The sequence below is a fragment of the Oncorhynchus mykiss genome, chromosome 3 (assembly GCF_057628025.1).
Source record: "Oncorhynchus mykiss isolate SJ-2025 chromosome 3, ASM5762802v1, whole genome shotgun sequence".
NCBI lineage: Eukaryota > Metazoa > Chordata > Actinopteri > Salmoniformes > Salmonidae > Oncorhynchus > Oncorhynchus mykiss.
Window position 1 is genome coordinate 29,749,873 of NC_143024.1, and position 15,049 is coordinate 29,764,921.

The following is a 15,049-nucleotide window of genomic DNA, read 5'->3' on the forward strand; positions in this document are numbered from 1 at the left end:
GACGCAAGTAGCTAAATGTTGGTGTCACGTGCCCTGTCAGTGAGCAATGTTCTGAAGTAAAGCTGCTTAACTTTGGGATATGTTTAGTTGGTGGATCATTAGCTCTCTCTACAGTAAAATGATTCACCCTAATTTATGAAGCAGTTATGTAGCAGCTATACAGAATAATAAGCACACAATTATTTGGACGTTAATGACAAAACTGAAACATACTCTTTTTAAATTTGCGTTGCCAAAATACATGCAATGCACATTCATTGCTGGTAAAGTGGTATTTATTTTTGGAACTGACAGGAACCACTATTCGCGGGGAGGCGGTTTCTAGCCGGATGTATTTTGCGTGGGAACGCGAACATGGCGATCCACTGTAGCAGAACATGCCTACAATATTTGATACATTTGGCCCACGACAATGTTGACTTCAGGCTACCGGTATGCATATCAATGTCGTACCTCTCTGTCAAACTGTACATGTTGTGTTATTTCTCTCCATCTCTAAAGATCTGGGTGTCTCATTACAGCATTTCTCCCCATACATTAGCTTGCTAAGCTAGTAACGTTACATGCTGCAAGCTGTCATGTTTGAATTCTTCAGAAATGTTCTGATTTTATTTCTTGTACATCGTAACATTACAGGAGATTAGGGCGCTGCTGTCACTCAGGGGCAAACCGTTTGATCCAGGTGAAAACTTCAAAGAAAAGGTAAAATAAGTTAGTGTCCATATGTATTATTTGCCAGATAGCCATACCAATTTTATTTGTTTTATTTGACCTTTATTTAACTAGGCAAGTCAGTTAAGAACACATTCTTATTTACAATGACGGCCTGGCAAAAGGCCTCCTGCAGGGACGGGGTCCTGGGATTAAAAATAAATACAATATAAATATAGGCCAAAACACACATCACAACAAGAGAGACACTACATAAAGAGAGACCTAAGACAACAACAACATAGCAAGGCAACAACACATGACAACACAACATGGTAGCAGCACAAAACATGGTACAAACATTATTGGGCACAGACAACAGCACAGAGGGCAAGAAGGTAGAGACAACAATTCATCACACAAAGCAGCCACACCTGTCAGTAAGAGTGTCCATGATTGAGTCTTTGAATGAAGAGATTGAGAAAAAAACTGTCCAGTTTGAGTGTTTGTTGCAGCTCATTCCAGTTGCTAGCTGCAGCGAACTGAAAAGAGGAGCGAACCAGGGATGTGTGTGATTTGGTAACCTTTAACAGAATGTGACTGGCAGAACAGGTGTTGTATGTGGAGGATGAGGGCTGCAGTAGATAGGGGGGAGTGAGGCCTAAGAGGGTTTTATAAATAAGCATCAACCAGTGGGTCTTGCGGCGGGTTATACAGAGATGACCAGTTTACAGATGAGTGCAGTGATGTGTCCTATAAGGAGCATTGGTGGCAAATATGATGGCTGAATGGTAAACAACATCTAGCCCCTCGAGAGCACCCTTACCTGCCGATCTATAAATTATGTCTCCGTAATCTAGCATGGGTAGGATGGTCATCTGAATCAGGGTTAGTTTGGCAGCTGGGGTGAAAGAAGAGCGAGTACGATAGAGGAAACCAAGTCTAGATTTAACCTTAGCCTGCAGCATGGATATGTGCTGTGAGATGGACAGTGTCCCATCTAGCCATACTCCCAAGTACTTGTATGAGGTGACTACCTCAAGCTCTAAACACTTAGAGGTAGTATTAACATCTGTGGGAAGAGGTGAATTCTTCTTACCAAACCTCATGACCTTTGTTTTGGAGGTGTTTAAAAAAAGGTTAAGAGTAGGGAAAGCTTGTTGGACACTGAGAAAGCTTTGTTGTAGAGCGTTTAACACAAAATGAATCTGCATATAAATGGATAAGAGGGCTTCCTACTGCCTGAGCTATGTTGTTGATGTAAATTGGGAAGAGGATTGAGCCTTGGGGTGCTCCCTTGGTGACAGGCAGTGGCTGAGACAGCAGATTTTCTGACTTTATACACTGCACTCTTTGAGAGAGGTAGTTAGCAAACCAGGCCAAAGGCCCCTCCGAGACACCAATAATCCTTTGCCGGCCCATAATGAAGGGATAAGTTGGCCATGTGTCCATGCATAGGCTACTCAAATCCTAAAATCTTCTATTCTTCTCCCCAGTCTCCATTCTGGCGCCTGAATGGCTTGTCAGAGGAAGATGTCAACAGCATCATGGCCAGAACTGTTTGTGCAAAGTAAGTGAGACAGATCAACAATGGAGTTGCAATGAAAATAGTTAGATGGGTACTGCAGCATTGCTCATCAGCCCTTCTCTTCTGAGGTGATTCTCAACTTGAATGTCACAGTAATTGTAATGACCTTTTTGTGGTTATTTGTTTATCACCTAGGTCTGCATTTGAGCTGTGGGGTCATGGCAGAACGCACAGTGAACTCAGGAACTCGCTCTTGAAATATCCAACAGAGAACATGGTTTGTGAGAAATTACATTACTATCTAAATAGAGGGCAAACTACTCCACTAATGTGGAGTATCTAATGTGTGTAAATTTACCTCTCCCAACAGTCACCCTTCCTACAAAAAGACTCCACATACAAAATCAATGTCTACACTTTCAACAAGACTCTAGAGTTCGAAGATAGAATTAAGAAGATAGATGTGAGTATGATACACTTGACTTGGTCCCAGTAATTTGTACTTAAGATTGAGCCCAGAAAAGTCAATTTACTCTACCTTTTGTACTGCACTATTGTGTTAAAGGGAGGCACTGATATGCAGTATGCACCATGACACCTGGACAAGTTACCCTGTGGTCTTCCTCCCCCAAGGCAATGGAATATCTCTCCTTCGAGGGAAGGGTCAATCTAAGGAACCCTAAACACATCTTCTGTCTTTTGGAGGACTATGGAACTGACCCTAACGACATCCCAGACGAGCCTCTCTACATCTACTTTGGGAGATGGGTGAGTCAGTGTGCTGTGTGCTCCTTAATTTCTGTGTCATTATACAAATGAGTAATTACTGTAACTCATTAATGTTATTTACCGCAGTGGTTGTTAACCTTCTTTGGTTGCCAATCACATTTTGGTCTGCCTGAAGTATTCCCTCTTGTGAAACTTATTATGAGGCCTATGTCCTTATGAGTCTTCCCAAGTCCCCCGTGTATAAGCCAGGTACCAGGTTGAGAAGCACTGTTTCATTTAGTGATAAAGGTAAGCCTATATTTGATCTTGTCTTATCAACTGTATGTTCCTTAGATTGCAGATGGCCAGCGTGAGTTGATTCGCTCTCACAGTGTGAAGAACAGGCACTTCATAGGTAACACCAGTATGGATGCTGGGTTGTCTTTTATCATGGCCAACCATGCTAGGGTCAAAGCTTACGACCTGGTCTACGACCCCTTCGTTGGGACTGGTAAGAGAAAAGTTACTTTTGGTCTTTGAACTGACACTTGCAGAAATACACTGCATTTAGCTGAACCCAAGGCTAGTCTGTGCTTATTGGATATTTTTTCTCTCTCTCAGGTAGCCTCCTGGTTGCATGCTCTCATTTTGGTGCATATGTCTGTGGAACAGATATTGATTACAACACCATCCATGGGATAGGTAATATACTATAAATGGCCTTGTTTACTTCCTCTTACCCAGAGCTAAACATCTTGTGCTTTGGAAAGCGAGTTAATCCATTTATATGATGAACATTATGTTGGTTATGCTCTTTCTATCATATTTTTAAATACTTCACATTTTCCTGTGCTCATATAAACTCAAAAATCCAATTGTATTGTCCTATAGGCCTAACACTTGATATGTGATATGATTACAACTAGGACCGGGACGATAACCACAATCTCTATTTTTTACATGGCAAAGAAATCAAGAAGTAGATCAAACTCTACTGGTCCTTTTACACCTGTGTGCATGTAAAATATTGTGTGCTATAGCTTGGAAAATAAATAAATATGAATCTGGATGACAATATAATGTTTTCAACATTAGGGCTGTTTTCCTAAAGAAGTAAATCCACTTTGTGTTTTGTTTCCTTGCCACGATACTAAGGAGTAGCGCGATACTGGTATCGTCCCGGCCCTAATTACAACCCAGTGCATTGCTGTATAATATTATTTTGGTTTATTTTTCAGGCAAAGCGAGTCGTAAGAACCAGAAGTGGAGGGGTCCAGATGAGAACATCAGAGCCAACCTGCGTCAGTACGGCTCAGAGAAGCTGTATGTGGACGTCCTTGTGTCTGACGCCTCCAAGCCTATCTGGAGGGACGGAGTGCTCTTTGACGCCATCATCACTGACCGTACGTTCTTATCCTAGAGCTCTGTGTGTTCTCTTCTCATGTAGGGTCCTGCATCCTGTAATGTCTCCTGTACAGCCATGCACGAGTAAAACATCTTAGTCTGTTGAAGTCCACATTCTTTGTGATTTGTTCAGATTTAAATCTGTTCAAATTTCTTGTCTTTCATTTTTGTGTTTTTAATTCTCAGCCCCCTATGGGATTCGGGAGTCAACCAGGAGAACAGGCTCTCAGAAGGACAGTGTAAACAGTGTGAAGCCATCTGAAGACTAGTACGTCTTCATCTTCCTCTTGAGTCTGTGTTGTTTATAGTGCTTTGTATATTTGCTCAGTTTTGAAAAAAACGGCCTATAAAACTTGCAAGCAAGCAATAGATACACTAGAGATATATAAAGTCCTCTCAGATGATGTTAAATTGTGTAAAGGCATCTTCACTGCAGTAACTGACTCTTTATCTTTCATCCAGTGTTGGAGACAGCCATGTCTCCGTTTCCATGGCCTACCACCTGAGTGACATCTTCACTGACCTGTTAAACTTCTCAGCTCACCACCTGGTCATCGGGGGGCGGCTAGTCTACTGGCTACCAATCTACAGGCCAGAGTGAGTATTGACGTGTTTATTTGTCAGGGACCATTCACAACAACCCCAGTATTGCACCAGAGTTATCTACATACAGGTACATGGTTAATATCCATCTGTGGTCCCTGGATACAGCACTTCCTGTTAAAGCTCTAGTTTGAATTTGTCAAATATTCACATCTGGTGTTGTTCAGTCTAATGTATCGTCATGGTGTTTACATGGGTTTGAGCTCACAGATGTATCGTCTACACAGTCTCCCTCTTCTCTATGTGTAAACCAAATAGCACTGTCATCAACTGTTGTGATGTCGAATAGATACAAACAGCATTTGATAAGACCTTATTGCACACAGGGTCAACCTCACCAGTCAGCTGTTTTTCCTGCTGATAAATGCTGTTATTTTTTCCCTTTACCCTGTTAGACCTTATCCTACTCCTCTTCTGTTCCTCTGGTGATGTAGATGTTAACCCAGGCCCTGCAGCACCTAGTCTCTCCCATTCCCCAGGCGCTCTCATTTCTTGACTTCTGTAACCGTAAAAGCCGTGGATTCATGCATGTTAACATTAGAAGCCTCCTCCCTAAGTTTGTTTCATGCACTGCTTTAGCACACTCCGCCAACCCGGATGTCCTAGCCGTGTCTGAATCCTGGCTTAGGAAGGCCGCCAAAAATCCTGACATTTCCATCCCTAACTATAACATTTTCCGACAAGATAGAACTGCAAAGGGGGCGGAGTTGCAATCTTCTGCAGAGATAGAACTCTTCAGGATGTTATACTATCCAGGTCTGTGCCCAAACATTTCAAGCTTCTACTTTTAAAAATCCACCTCTCCAGAAACAAGTCTCTCCCTGTTGCCGCTTGTTATAGACCCCCTTCAGCCCCCAGCTGTGCCCTTAACACCCCAGCTGTCCTACAATCTAAGCTAGATGCCCTCAATCTCATACAAATTATCAAGGAACCTACCAGGTACAACCCTAAATCCATAACCATGGGCACCCTCTTAGATATCATCCTGTCCAACTTGTCCTCTAAATACACCTCTGCTGTCTTCAACCAGAATTTCAGCGATCATTGCCTCATTGCCTGCGTGCGTAATGGGTCCTTGGTCAAACGACCACGCCTCATCACTGTGAAACGCTCCCTAAAACACTTCAGCAAGCAGGCCTTTCTAATTGACCTGGCCCGGGTATCCTGGAAGGACATTAACTTAATCCTGTCAGTAGAGGATGCCTGGTTGCTCTTTAAAAGTGCTTTCCTCCATCCTTAGTGCTTTCCTTAAATAAGCATGCCCCGTTCAAAAAATGTAGAACTAAGAACAGATATAGTCCTTGGTTCACCCCAGACTTGACTGCCCTTGACCAGCACAAAAACATCCTGTGGCGTTATGCATTGGCATCGAATAGCCCCTGCAATATGCAACTTTTCAGGGAAGTCAGGAACCAATATACTCATTCTGTCATGCGGTGAGTGAGGACCCAAAAGCGGTTTAACATAAACAGAGTTCCTTTAATAACGAAACACACGTAGGCTCAGATGGACAGGCAGATTCCGACAGGACAAGGTAAAGCAAACACGACGATAGTCTGGTTCTGGCATGTGATACACAAACGAGAATCCGACAAAGACAGGAGCAGGAACAGAGAGAGATATAGAGACCTAATCAGAGGGAAAAAGGGAACAGGTGGGAAAAGGGGTGAACGAGGTAGTTAGAGAAGACAAGGAACAGCTGGGGGAAAGAAGGGGAGAAAAGGTAACCTAATAAGACCAGCAGAGGGAGACAGGGTGAAGAGAAAGGACAGAAACAAGACACAACATGACAATACATGACAGTACCCCCCCACTCACCGAGCGCCTCCTGGCGCACTCGAGGAGGAAACCTGGCGGCAACGGAGGAAATCATCGATCAGCGAACGGTCCAGCACGTCCCGAGAGGGAACCCAACTCCTCTCCTCAGGACCGTACCCCTCCCAATCCACTAGGTACTGATGACCACGGCCCGAGGACGCATGTCCAAAATCTTACGGACCCTGTAGATAGGTGCGCCCTCGACAAGGATGGGGGGGGGGGGGGGGAAGACGAGCGGGGGCGCGAAGAACGGGCTTAACACAGGAGACATGGAAGACCGGGTGGACGCGACGAAGATATCGCGGAAGAAGAAGTCGCACTGCGACAGGATTAATGATCTGAGAAATACGGAACGGACCAATGAACCGCGGGGTCAACTTGCGAGAAGCCGTCTTAAGGGGAAGGTTCTGAGTGGAGAGCCAAACTCTCTGACCGCGACAATATCTAGGACTCTTAGTTCTACGCTTATTAGCAGCTCTCACAGTCTGCGCCCTATAACGGCAAAGTGCAGACCTGACCCTCTTCCAGGTGCGCTCGCAACGTTGGACAAAAGCCTGAGCGGAGGGGACGCTGGACTCGGCGAACTGAGATGAGAACAGCGGAGGCTGGTACCCGAGGCTACTCTGAAAAGGAGATAGCCCGGTCGCAGACGAAGGAAGCGAGTTGTGGGCGTATTCTGCCCAGGGGAGCTGTTCTGACCAAGACGCAGGGTTACGAAAAGAAAGACTGCGTAAGATGCGACCAATAGTCTGATTGGCCCGTTCTGCTTGACCGTTAGACTGGGGGTGAAAGCCGGAAGAGAGACTGACGGAAGCCCCAATCAAACGGCAAAACTCCCTCCAAAATTGAGACGTGAATTGCGGACCTCTGTCCGAAACGACGTCTGACGGAAGGCCATGAATTCTGAAAACATTCTCGATGATGATTTGTGCCGTCTCTTTAGCAGAAGGAAGCTTAGCAAGGGGAATGAAATGAGCCGCCTTAGAGAACCTATCGACAACCGTAAGAATAACAGTCTTCCCCGCTGACGAAGGCAGTCCGGTGACAAAATCTAAGGCGATGTGAGACCACGGTCGAGAGGGAATGGGAAGCGGCCTGAGACGGCCGGCAGGAGGGGAGTTACCGGACTTAGTCTGCGCGCAGACCGAACAAGCAGCCACGAAACGACGCGTGTCATGCTCCCGGGTGGGCCACCAAAAACGCTGGCGAATGGAAGCAAGCGTACCCCGAACGCCAGGGTGGCCGGCTAACTTGGCAGAGTGAGCCCACTGAAGAACGGCCAGACGAGTAGGAACGGGAACGAAAAGAAGGTTCCTAGGACAAGCGCGCGGCGACGGAGTGTGAGTGAGTGCTTGCTTTACCTGCCTCTCAATTCCCCAGACAGTCAACCCGACAACACGCCCCTCAGGGAGAATCCCCTCGGGGTCAGTGGAGGCTACTGAAGAACTGAAGAGACGAGATAAAGCATCAGGCTTGGTGTTCTTAGAGCCCGGACGATAAGAAATCACGAACTCGAAACGAGCGAAAAACAGCGCCCAGCGCGCCTGACGCGCATTAAGTCGTTTGGCAGAACGGATGTACTCAAGGTTCCTATGGTCAGTCCAAACGACAAAAGGAACGGTCGCCCCCTCCAACCACTGTCGCCATTCGCCTAGGGCTAAGCGGATGGCGAGCAGTTCGCGGTTTCCCACATCATAGTTACGTTCCGACGGCGACAGGCGATGAGAAAAATACGCGCAAGGGTGGACCTTGTCGTCAGAGAGGGAGCGCTGAGAAAGAATGGCTCCCACGCCACCTCTGACGCGTCAACCTCGACAACGAACTGTCTAGAGACGTCAGGTGTAACAAGGATAGGTGCGGATGTAAAACGATTCTTGAGGAGATCAAAAGCTCCCTGGGCGGAAACGGACCACTTAAAGCACGTCTTGACAGAAGTAAGGGCTGTGAGAGGAGCTGCCACCTGACCGAAATTACGGATGAAACGACGATAGAAGTTCGCAAAGCCGAGAAAGCGCTGCAGCTCGACGCGTGACTTAGGGACGGGCCAATCAATGACAGCTTGGACCTTAGCGGGATCCATCTTAATGCCTTCAGCGGAAATAACAGAACCGAGAAATGTGACGGAGGAGGCATGAAAAGTGCACTTCTCAGCCTTCACAAAAAGACAATTCTCTAAAAGGCGCTGGAGGACACGTCGAACGTGCTGAACATGAATCTGGAGTGACGGTGAAAAAATCAGGATATCGTCAAGGTAAACGAAAACAAAGATGTTCAGCATGTCTCTCAGGACATCATTGACTAATGCCTGAAAGACAGCTGGAGCGTTAGCGAGGCCGAAAGGAAGAACCCGGTATTCAAAGTGCCCTAACGGAGTGTTAAACGCCGTCTTCCACTCGTCCCCCTCCCTGATGCGCACGAGATGGTAAGCGTTACGAAGGTCCAACTTAGTGAAAAACCTGGCTCCCTGCAGGATCTCGAAGGCTGAAGACATAAGAGGAAGCGGATAACGATTCTTCACTGTTATGTCATTCAGCCCTCGATAATCTATGCAGGGGCGCAGGGACCCGTCCTTCTTCTTAACAAAAAAAAACCCCGCTCCGGCGGGAGAGGAGGAGGGGACTATGGTACCGGCGGCAAGAGCTACAGACAAATAATCTTCGAGAGCCTTACGTTCGGGAGCCGACAGAGAGTATAGTCTACCCCGGGGGGGAGTGGTTCCCGGAAGGAGATCAATACTACAATCATACGACCGGTGTGGGGGAAGAGAGGTGGCCCTGGACCGACTGAACACCGTGCGCAGATCGTGATATTCCTCCGGCACCCCTGTCAAATCACCAGGCTCCTCCTGTGAAGAAGAGACAGAGGAAACAGGAGGGATAGCAGACATTAAACATTTCACATGACAAGAGACGTTCCAGGAGAGGATAGAATTACTAGACCAATTAATAGAAGGATTATGACAAACTAGCCAGGGATGGCCCAAAACAACAGGTGTAAAAGGTGAACGAAAAATTAAAAAAGAAATGGTTTCGCTATGATTACCAGAGACAGTGAGGGTTAAAGGTAGCGTCTCACGCTGAATCCTGGGGAGAGGACTACCATCCAAGGCGAACAAGGTCGTGGGCTCCCTTAACTGTCTGAGAGGAATGTCATGTTCCCGAGCCCAGGTCTCGTCCATAAAACAGCCCTCCGCCCCAGAGTCTATCAAAGCACTGCAGGAAGCTGACGAACCGGTCCAGCGTAGATGGACCGACAAGGTAGTGCAGGATCTTGAAGGAGAGACAGGAGTAGTAGCGCTCACCAGTAGCCCTCCGCTTACTGATGAGCTCTGGCTTTTACTGGACATGAAGTGACAAAATGACCAGCGGAACCGCAATAGAGACAGAGGCGGTTGGTGATTCTCCTTTCCCTCTCTTTAGTCGAGATGCGGATACCTCCCAGCTGCATAGGCTCAGCACCCGAGCCGGCAGAGGAAGATGGTAGTGATGCGGAGAGGGGGGCAACGGAGAACGCGAGCTCCTTTCCACGAGCTCGGTGACGAAGATCAACCCGTCGCTCAATGCGAATAGCGAGTTCAATCAAGGAATCCACGCTGGAAGGAACCTCCCGGGAGAGAATCTCATCCTTTACCTCTGCGCGGAGACCCTCCAGAAAACGAGCGAGCAAAGCCGGCTCGTTCCAGCCACTGGAGGCAGCAAGAGTGCGAAACTCAATAGAGTAGTCTGTTATGGATCGATTACCTTGACATAGGGAAGACAGGACCCTGGAAGCTTCCTCCCCAAAAACAGAACGATCAAAAACCCGTATCATCTCCTCCTTAAAGTCCTGATACTGGTTAGTACACTCAGCCCTTGCCTCCCAGATTGCCGTGCCCCACTCACGAGCCCGTCCAGTAAGGAGAGATATGACGTAGGCGATACGAGCTGTGCTCCTGGAGTAAGTGTTGGGCTGGAGAGAAAACACAATATCACACTGGGTGAGGAACGAGCGGCATTCAGTGGGCTCCCCAGAGTAACACGGCGGGTTATTGATTCTGGGCTCCGGAGATTCGAAAGCCCTGGAAGTGGCCGGTGGATTGAGGCGGAGATGGTGAACCTGTTCTGTGAGGTTGGAGACTTGGGCGGCCAGGGTCTCAACGGCATGTCGAGCAGCAGACAATTCCTGCTCGTGTCTGCCTAGCATCGCTCCCTGGTTCTCGACGGCAGAGTGGAGAGGATCCGAAGTCGCTGGGTCCATTCTTGGTCGGATTCTTCTGTCATGCGGTGAGTGAGGACCCAAAAGCGGTTTAACATAAACAGAGTTCCTTTAATAACGAAACACACGTAGGCTCAGATGGACAGGCAGATTCCGACAGGACAAGGTAAAGCAAACACGACGATAGTCTGGTTCTGGCATGTGATACACAAACGAGAATCCGACAAAGACAGGAGCAGGAACAGAGAGAGATATAGAGACCTAATCAGAGGGAAAAAGGGAACAGGTGGGAAAAGGGGTGAACGAGGTAGTTAGAGAAGACAAGGAACAGCTGGGGGAAAGAGGGGGAGAAAAGGTAACCTAATACGACCAGCAGAGGGAGACAGGGTGAAGAGAAAGGACAGAAACAAGACACAACATGACAATACATGACACATTCAGTTAGGAAAGCTAAGGCTAGCTTTTTCAAACAGAAATTTGCATCCTGTAGCACTAATTCCCAAAAGTTTTGGGACACTGTAAAGTCCATGGAAAATAAGAGCACCTCCTCCCAGCTGCCCACTGCTCTGAGGATAGGAAATATTGTCACCACCAATAAATCTACGATAATCGATCATTTCAATAAAAAAAAATCTACTGCTGGCCATGCTTTCCACCTGGCTGTCCCCCCCCCCCGCTTCTCTTTCACCCAAATCCAGACAGCTGATGTTCTGAAAGAGTGGCAAAATCTGGATCCCTACAAATCAGCTGGACTAGACAATCTGGACCCTCTATTTCTAAAATTATCCGCCAAAATTGTTGCAACCCCTATTACTTATTACTAGCCTATTCAACCTCTCTTTCGTATCGTCTGAGATCCCCTAAGATTAGAAAGCTGCCGCATTCATCCCCCTTCAAAGTGGGAGACACTCTAGACACAAACTGTTAGACCTATATCCATCCTGCCCTGCCTTTCTAAAATCTTCGAAAGCCAAGTTAACAAACAGATCACCGACCATTTCGAATCCCACCGTACCTTCTCCACTATGCAATCTGGTTTCCGAGCTGGACATGGGTGCACCTCAGCCATTGTGCATTGTGCTGTTTATGACTTCAAACCTATCAACTCCCGAGATGAGGCTGGTGTGACCGAAGTGAAATGGCTGGCCAGTTAGCGCGCGCTAATAGCTTTCAAACTTCACTTGCTCTGAGCCTTGGGGTGGTTGTTTCTCTTGCTCTGCATGGGTAACGCTGCTTCAATGTGGTGGCTGTTGCCGTTGTGTTGCTGGTTCGAGCCCAGGGAGAAGCCAATACTAAAGTGCCTATAAGAACATCTAATAGTCAAAGGTTAATGAAATCCAAATGGTATAGAGGGAAATAGTTCTATAATAACTACAACCTAAAACAGGTAATACACCTGGGAATATTGAAGACTCATGTTAAAAGGAACCACCAGCTTTCATACAGCTTTCATATGTTCTCATGTTCTGAGCAAGGAACTGAAACGTTAGCTTTCTTACACAGCACATATTGCACTTTTACGTTCTTCTCCAACACTTTGTTTTTACATTATTTCAACATGTTTCATTATCTACTTGAGGCAAAATTTATTTTATTGATGTATTATATTAAGTTAAAATAAGTGTTAATTCAGTATTGTTGTAATTGTCAATATTACAAATATATATATATTTTTTAATCGGCCGATTAATCGGTATCGGCGTTTCTGGTCCTCCAATAATCGGTATCGGTATCTGCGTAGAAAAATCATAATCGGTCGACCTCTAGTCCGCACATCTATCTCTCTATCACAATGGCCTATTTATTGCCTTACCTCCCTACTCTTCTACATCTGCACACACTGTACATATATTTATATTGTGTTATTGACTGTATGTTTGTTTATGTGTAACTCTGTGTTGCTGTTTTTGTCGCACTGCTTTGCTTTATCTTGGCCAGGTCACAGTTGTAAATGAGATCTTGTTCTCAACTGGCCTACCTGGTTAAATAAAGGTGACATTAAAATAATAATAAAAATACACTAGAGGGCAACAGTCACACTGGTGATTTAGCCTTCACCCTGATGAAGTGTTGCTACTGTACTAGATCTGCTTAACGAAGCATTCTAGTTTAGATACAGGCTTTTCTCCCTGCACCTCTTCCCCTCATAAGCATCATTCTCTGTCAGGACCAGGTGTTTATTCCCATCAGCACATCTCATTCTCTGTCCCATAAAGTCTTTAGGCCTGGGGTTAGTGGTGTTCTGGTCAGTGTGCGGGTGTCCTGAGGTATATTGGGTGTATTGTTCCATACAGCTGGTTTACTGTGTGGACAGGATCCTGGGCCCTGGGACTCCTGGCCACTGATTACAGGGCAGGGTCTGAGCATCAGTAAGATGAGACCAGACCATGCACCACAGCCCTGTGATGTTTCTATAACACCTCACACTCACCTCCAGCAGTTCCCCCTGACTGTCTGTGACACACAAACTGGAGTTCCCCACACTGACTGGATAAGACAAGGAAAGGGAGAGAGGGCTACAGCCCTTAGCAGTGGTGGTTGAGAGAGAGAGTGTGTATGTTTGTGTTTGTGTCTGTGTGCCTCTGTCTGACTGACTCTGTGCCTCTGTGTGTGCCTGTGCTCTGCTCTGCTCCTCACTCCGGGTGTGTAGCCCCTAGCAGTTCCTGACCCTGTATCATTCAGGGCAGAGTGCCAAAATAAACCCATGAGGCCAGACATGCTGATTGGCTGACACTGACCAAACACAGCCTGTCTCCAGGTCCTGATCAATTCAACACTGTTGAAACATTAATAGTAGATGTCTAAGCTGGTTAGATTTAGGTGGTCTGAAGTCTGTCCTGAGAGAGCGAGATATACTACACCACTAGATGTCGCCAATCACCAATGACTGTTACTGCAGTGGACCTTTGACATAGAACAGGGTGACTAAATGGTCCAAGGGGACAGGACTGTGTAGCAACATGCTTGTTTGTAAACACTGGTGTCACAGGGGGGTTGCAGTGCAGCTGCTGTAGGAAAAAAATATTTGCTATGTTGTGTTATTGTTGTGTTGGGCCGAGGTCGGACCAGACGCAGGCCAATACGGGGTCCCCTAACACTGGTCACAGGCCTGAGTGATGAGGTCCCCCAAGCCAGCCAATTAAAACATTTCCGCCGTCGTCATGACGAGCACTGCCTTGCCCCGTGCCTCAGCTGCCTTTCAGTGTTTCAATTAACTCCCCCCTTTCTCCCCCCTCTGATGCTGTGTTTAAGTTTGAACTAGCTCAAAACTTTTCCAGTCGCGGTGGGGTCTGTTACCATTTCCTCTGCCGCAGCGCCTTGGCAGGGACCAGACCCATTATCTCTGAGGCTAAAGCATAGAGATAGATAGAGGACTCATCTTTATATCTGTGCTATTATGGCATCTGTGACAGCATGGGCAGCGCCATGGAGGCTACAACCCATAGGAATCGCCACCGAGTTGACTACTTTAAAATGGCCGAAGCATGGTGGAAGCCCTCAATGGCGCTGCCCATGCTAAAATAGCCTTTTGGTCACTAGAGGTGTCTATCATTCTCTATGGATTAAAGTCATAAGCCAGACAGCGCTAATGAAGCAGAGTGCAAAGCTAACAGGAAGCTGATGGGTTTTGAATCCCCATGGTTGGTTTTACCGGGTTATCAACTTCCTTTTGTCTACAACACTCCTGCTGCTGCCTTACTGAGAGACAGATCCTTGTGCTTAATGCCCGTGTCTCTGACCTTCAGTATACCATTAGGGCTGTACAGTGCAACCGTTTTACTTGCATATGCGCCTAAATATACATGAATGGAATAGTACAGATTCATGACCGTCACCATTGCTACAAAGAAAACGGCTTGTTACGTCAAATATATTTCATTGTGCTCCTAAAATTTTTTGTGTGCTCCTACATTTTTGAACTTAGGAGCACACTTGCCCCTTGTCAAAAAAAAAAAAATAATCAGTATAGAGCCCTGACCTGGAAATAAAGGAAGAAGATATGGGCTAGTCTACTGCACCTCAGCCTACTGGGCTTAAATGGCCTCTAACCTGACCCCTAGTCTGCCTGCCTATCACATGAGGTTGGTGGCACCTTAATTGGGGAGGACAGGCTCGTAGTAATGGCTGGAGCGGAATTTTTTG

The 15,049-nt window shown here is 46.6% G+C and overlaps 1 protein-coding gene across 2 annotated transcripts in view; it reads left to right on the top strand.

Moving 5' to 3' along the window:
• Nucleotides 1-53: 53 nt before the first annotated feature.
• LOC110511603 (tRNA (guanine(10)-N(2))-methyltransferase TRMT11) overlaps nt 54-15,049 on the top strand; it is a 31,244-nt gene continuing 16,248 nt past the window's right edge. Inside the window, exons 1-11 of one of the 2 annotated variants that reach the window (XM_021592456.3) lie at nt 54-432; nt 637-702; nt 2,148-2,221; nt 2,375-2,456; nt 2,550-2,642; nt 2,813-2,947; nt 3,242-3,398; nt 3,509-3,589; nt 4,126-4,290; nt 4,478-4,559; nt 4,754-4,888. In XM_021592456.3, the coding sequence (XP_021448131.3) occupies nt 355-432; nt 637-702; nt 2,148-2,221; nt 2,375-2,456; nt 2,550-2,642; nt 2,813-2,947; nt 3,242-3,398; nt 3,509-3,589; nt 4,126-4,290; nt 4,478-4,559; nt 4,754-4,888 (1,148 nt within the window). In that variant the 5' untranslated portion in view covers nt 54-354. Of the gene's footprint in view, nt 433-636; nt 703-2,147; nt 2,222-2,374; nt 2,457-2,549; nt 2,643-2,744; nt 2,948-3,241; nt 3,399-3,508; nt 3,590-4,125; nt 4,291-4,477; nt 4,560-4,753; nt 4,889-15,049 lie in introns of both variants that reach the window. The other variant, XM_090227337.1, reaches the window with a different exon arrangement.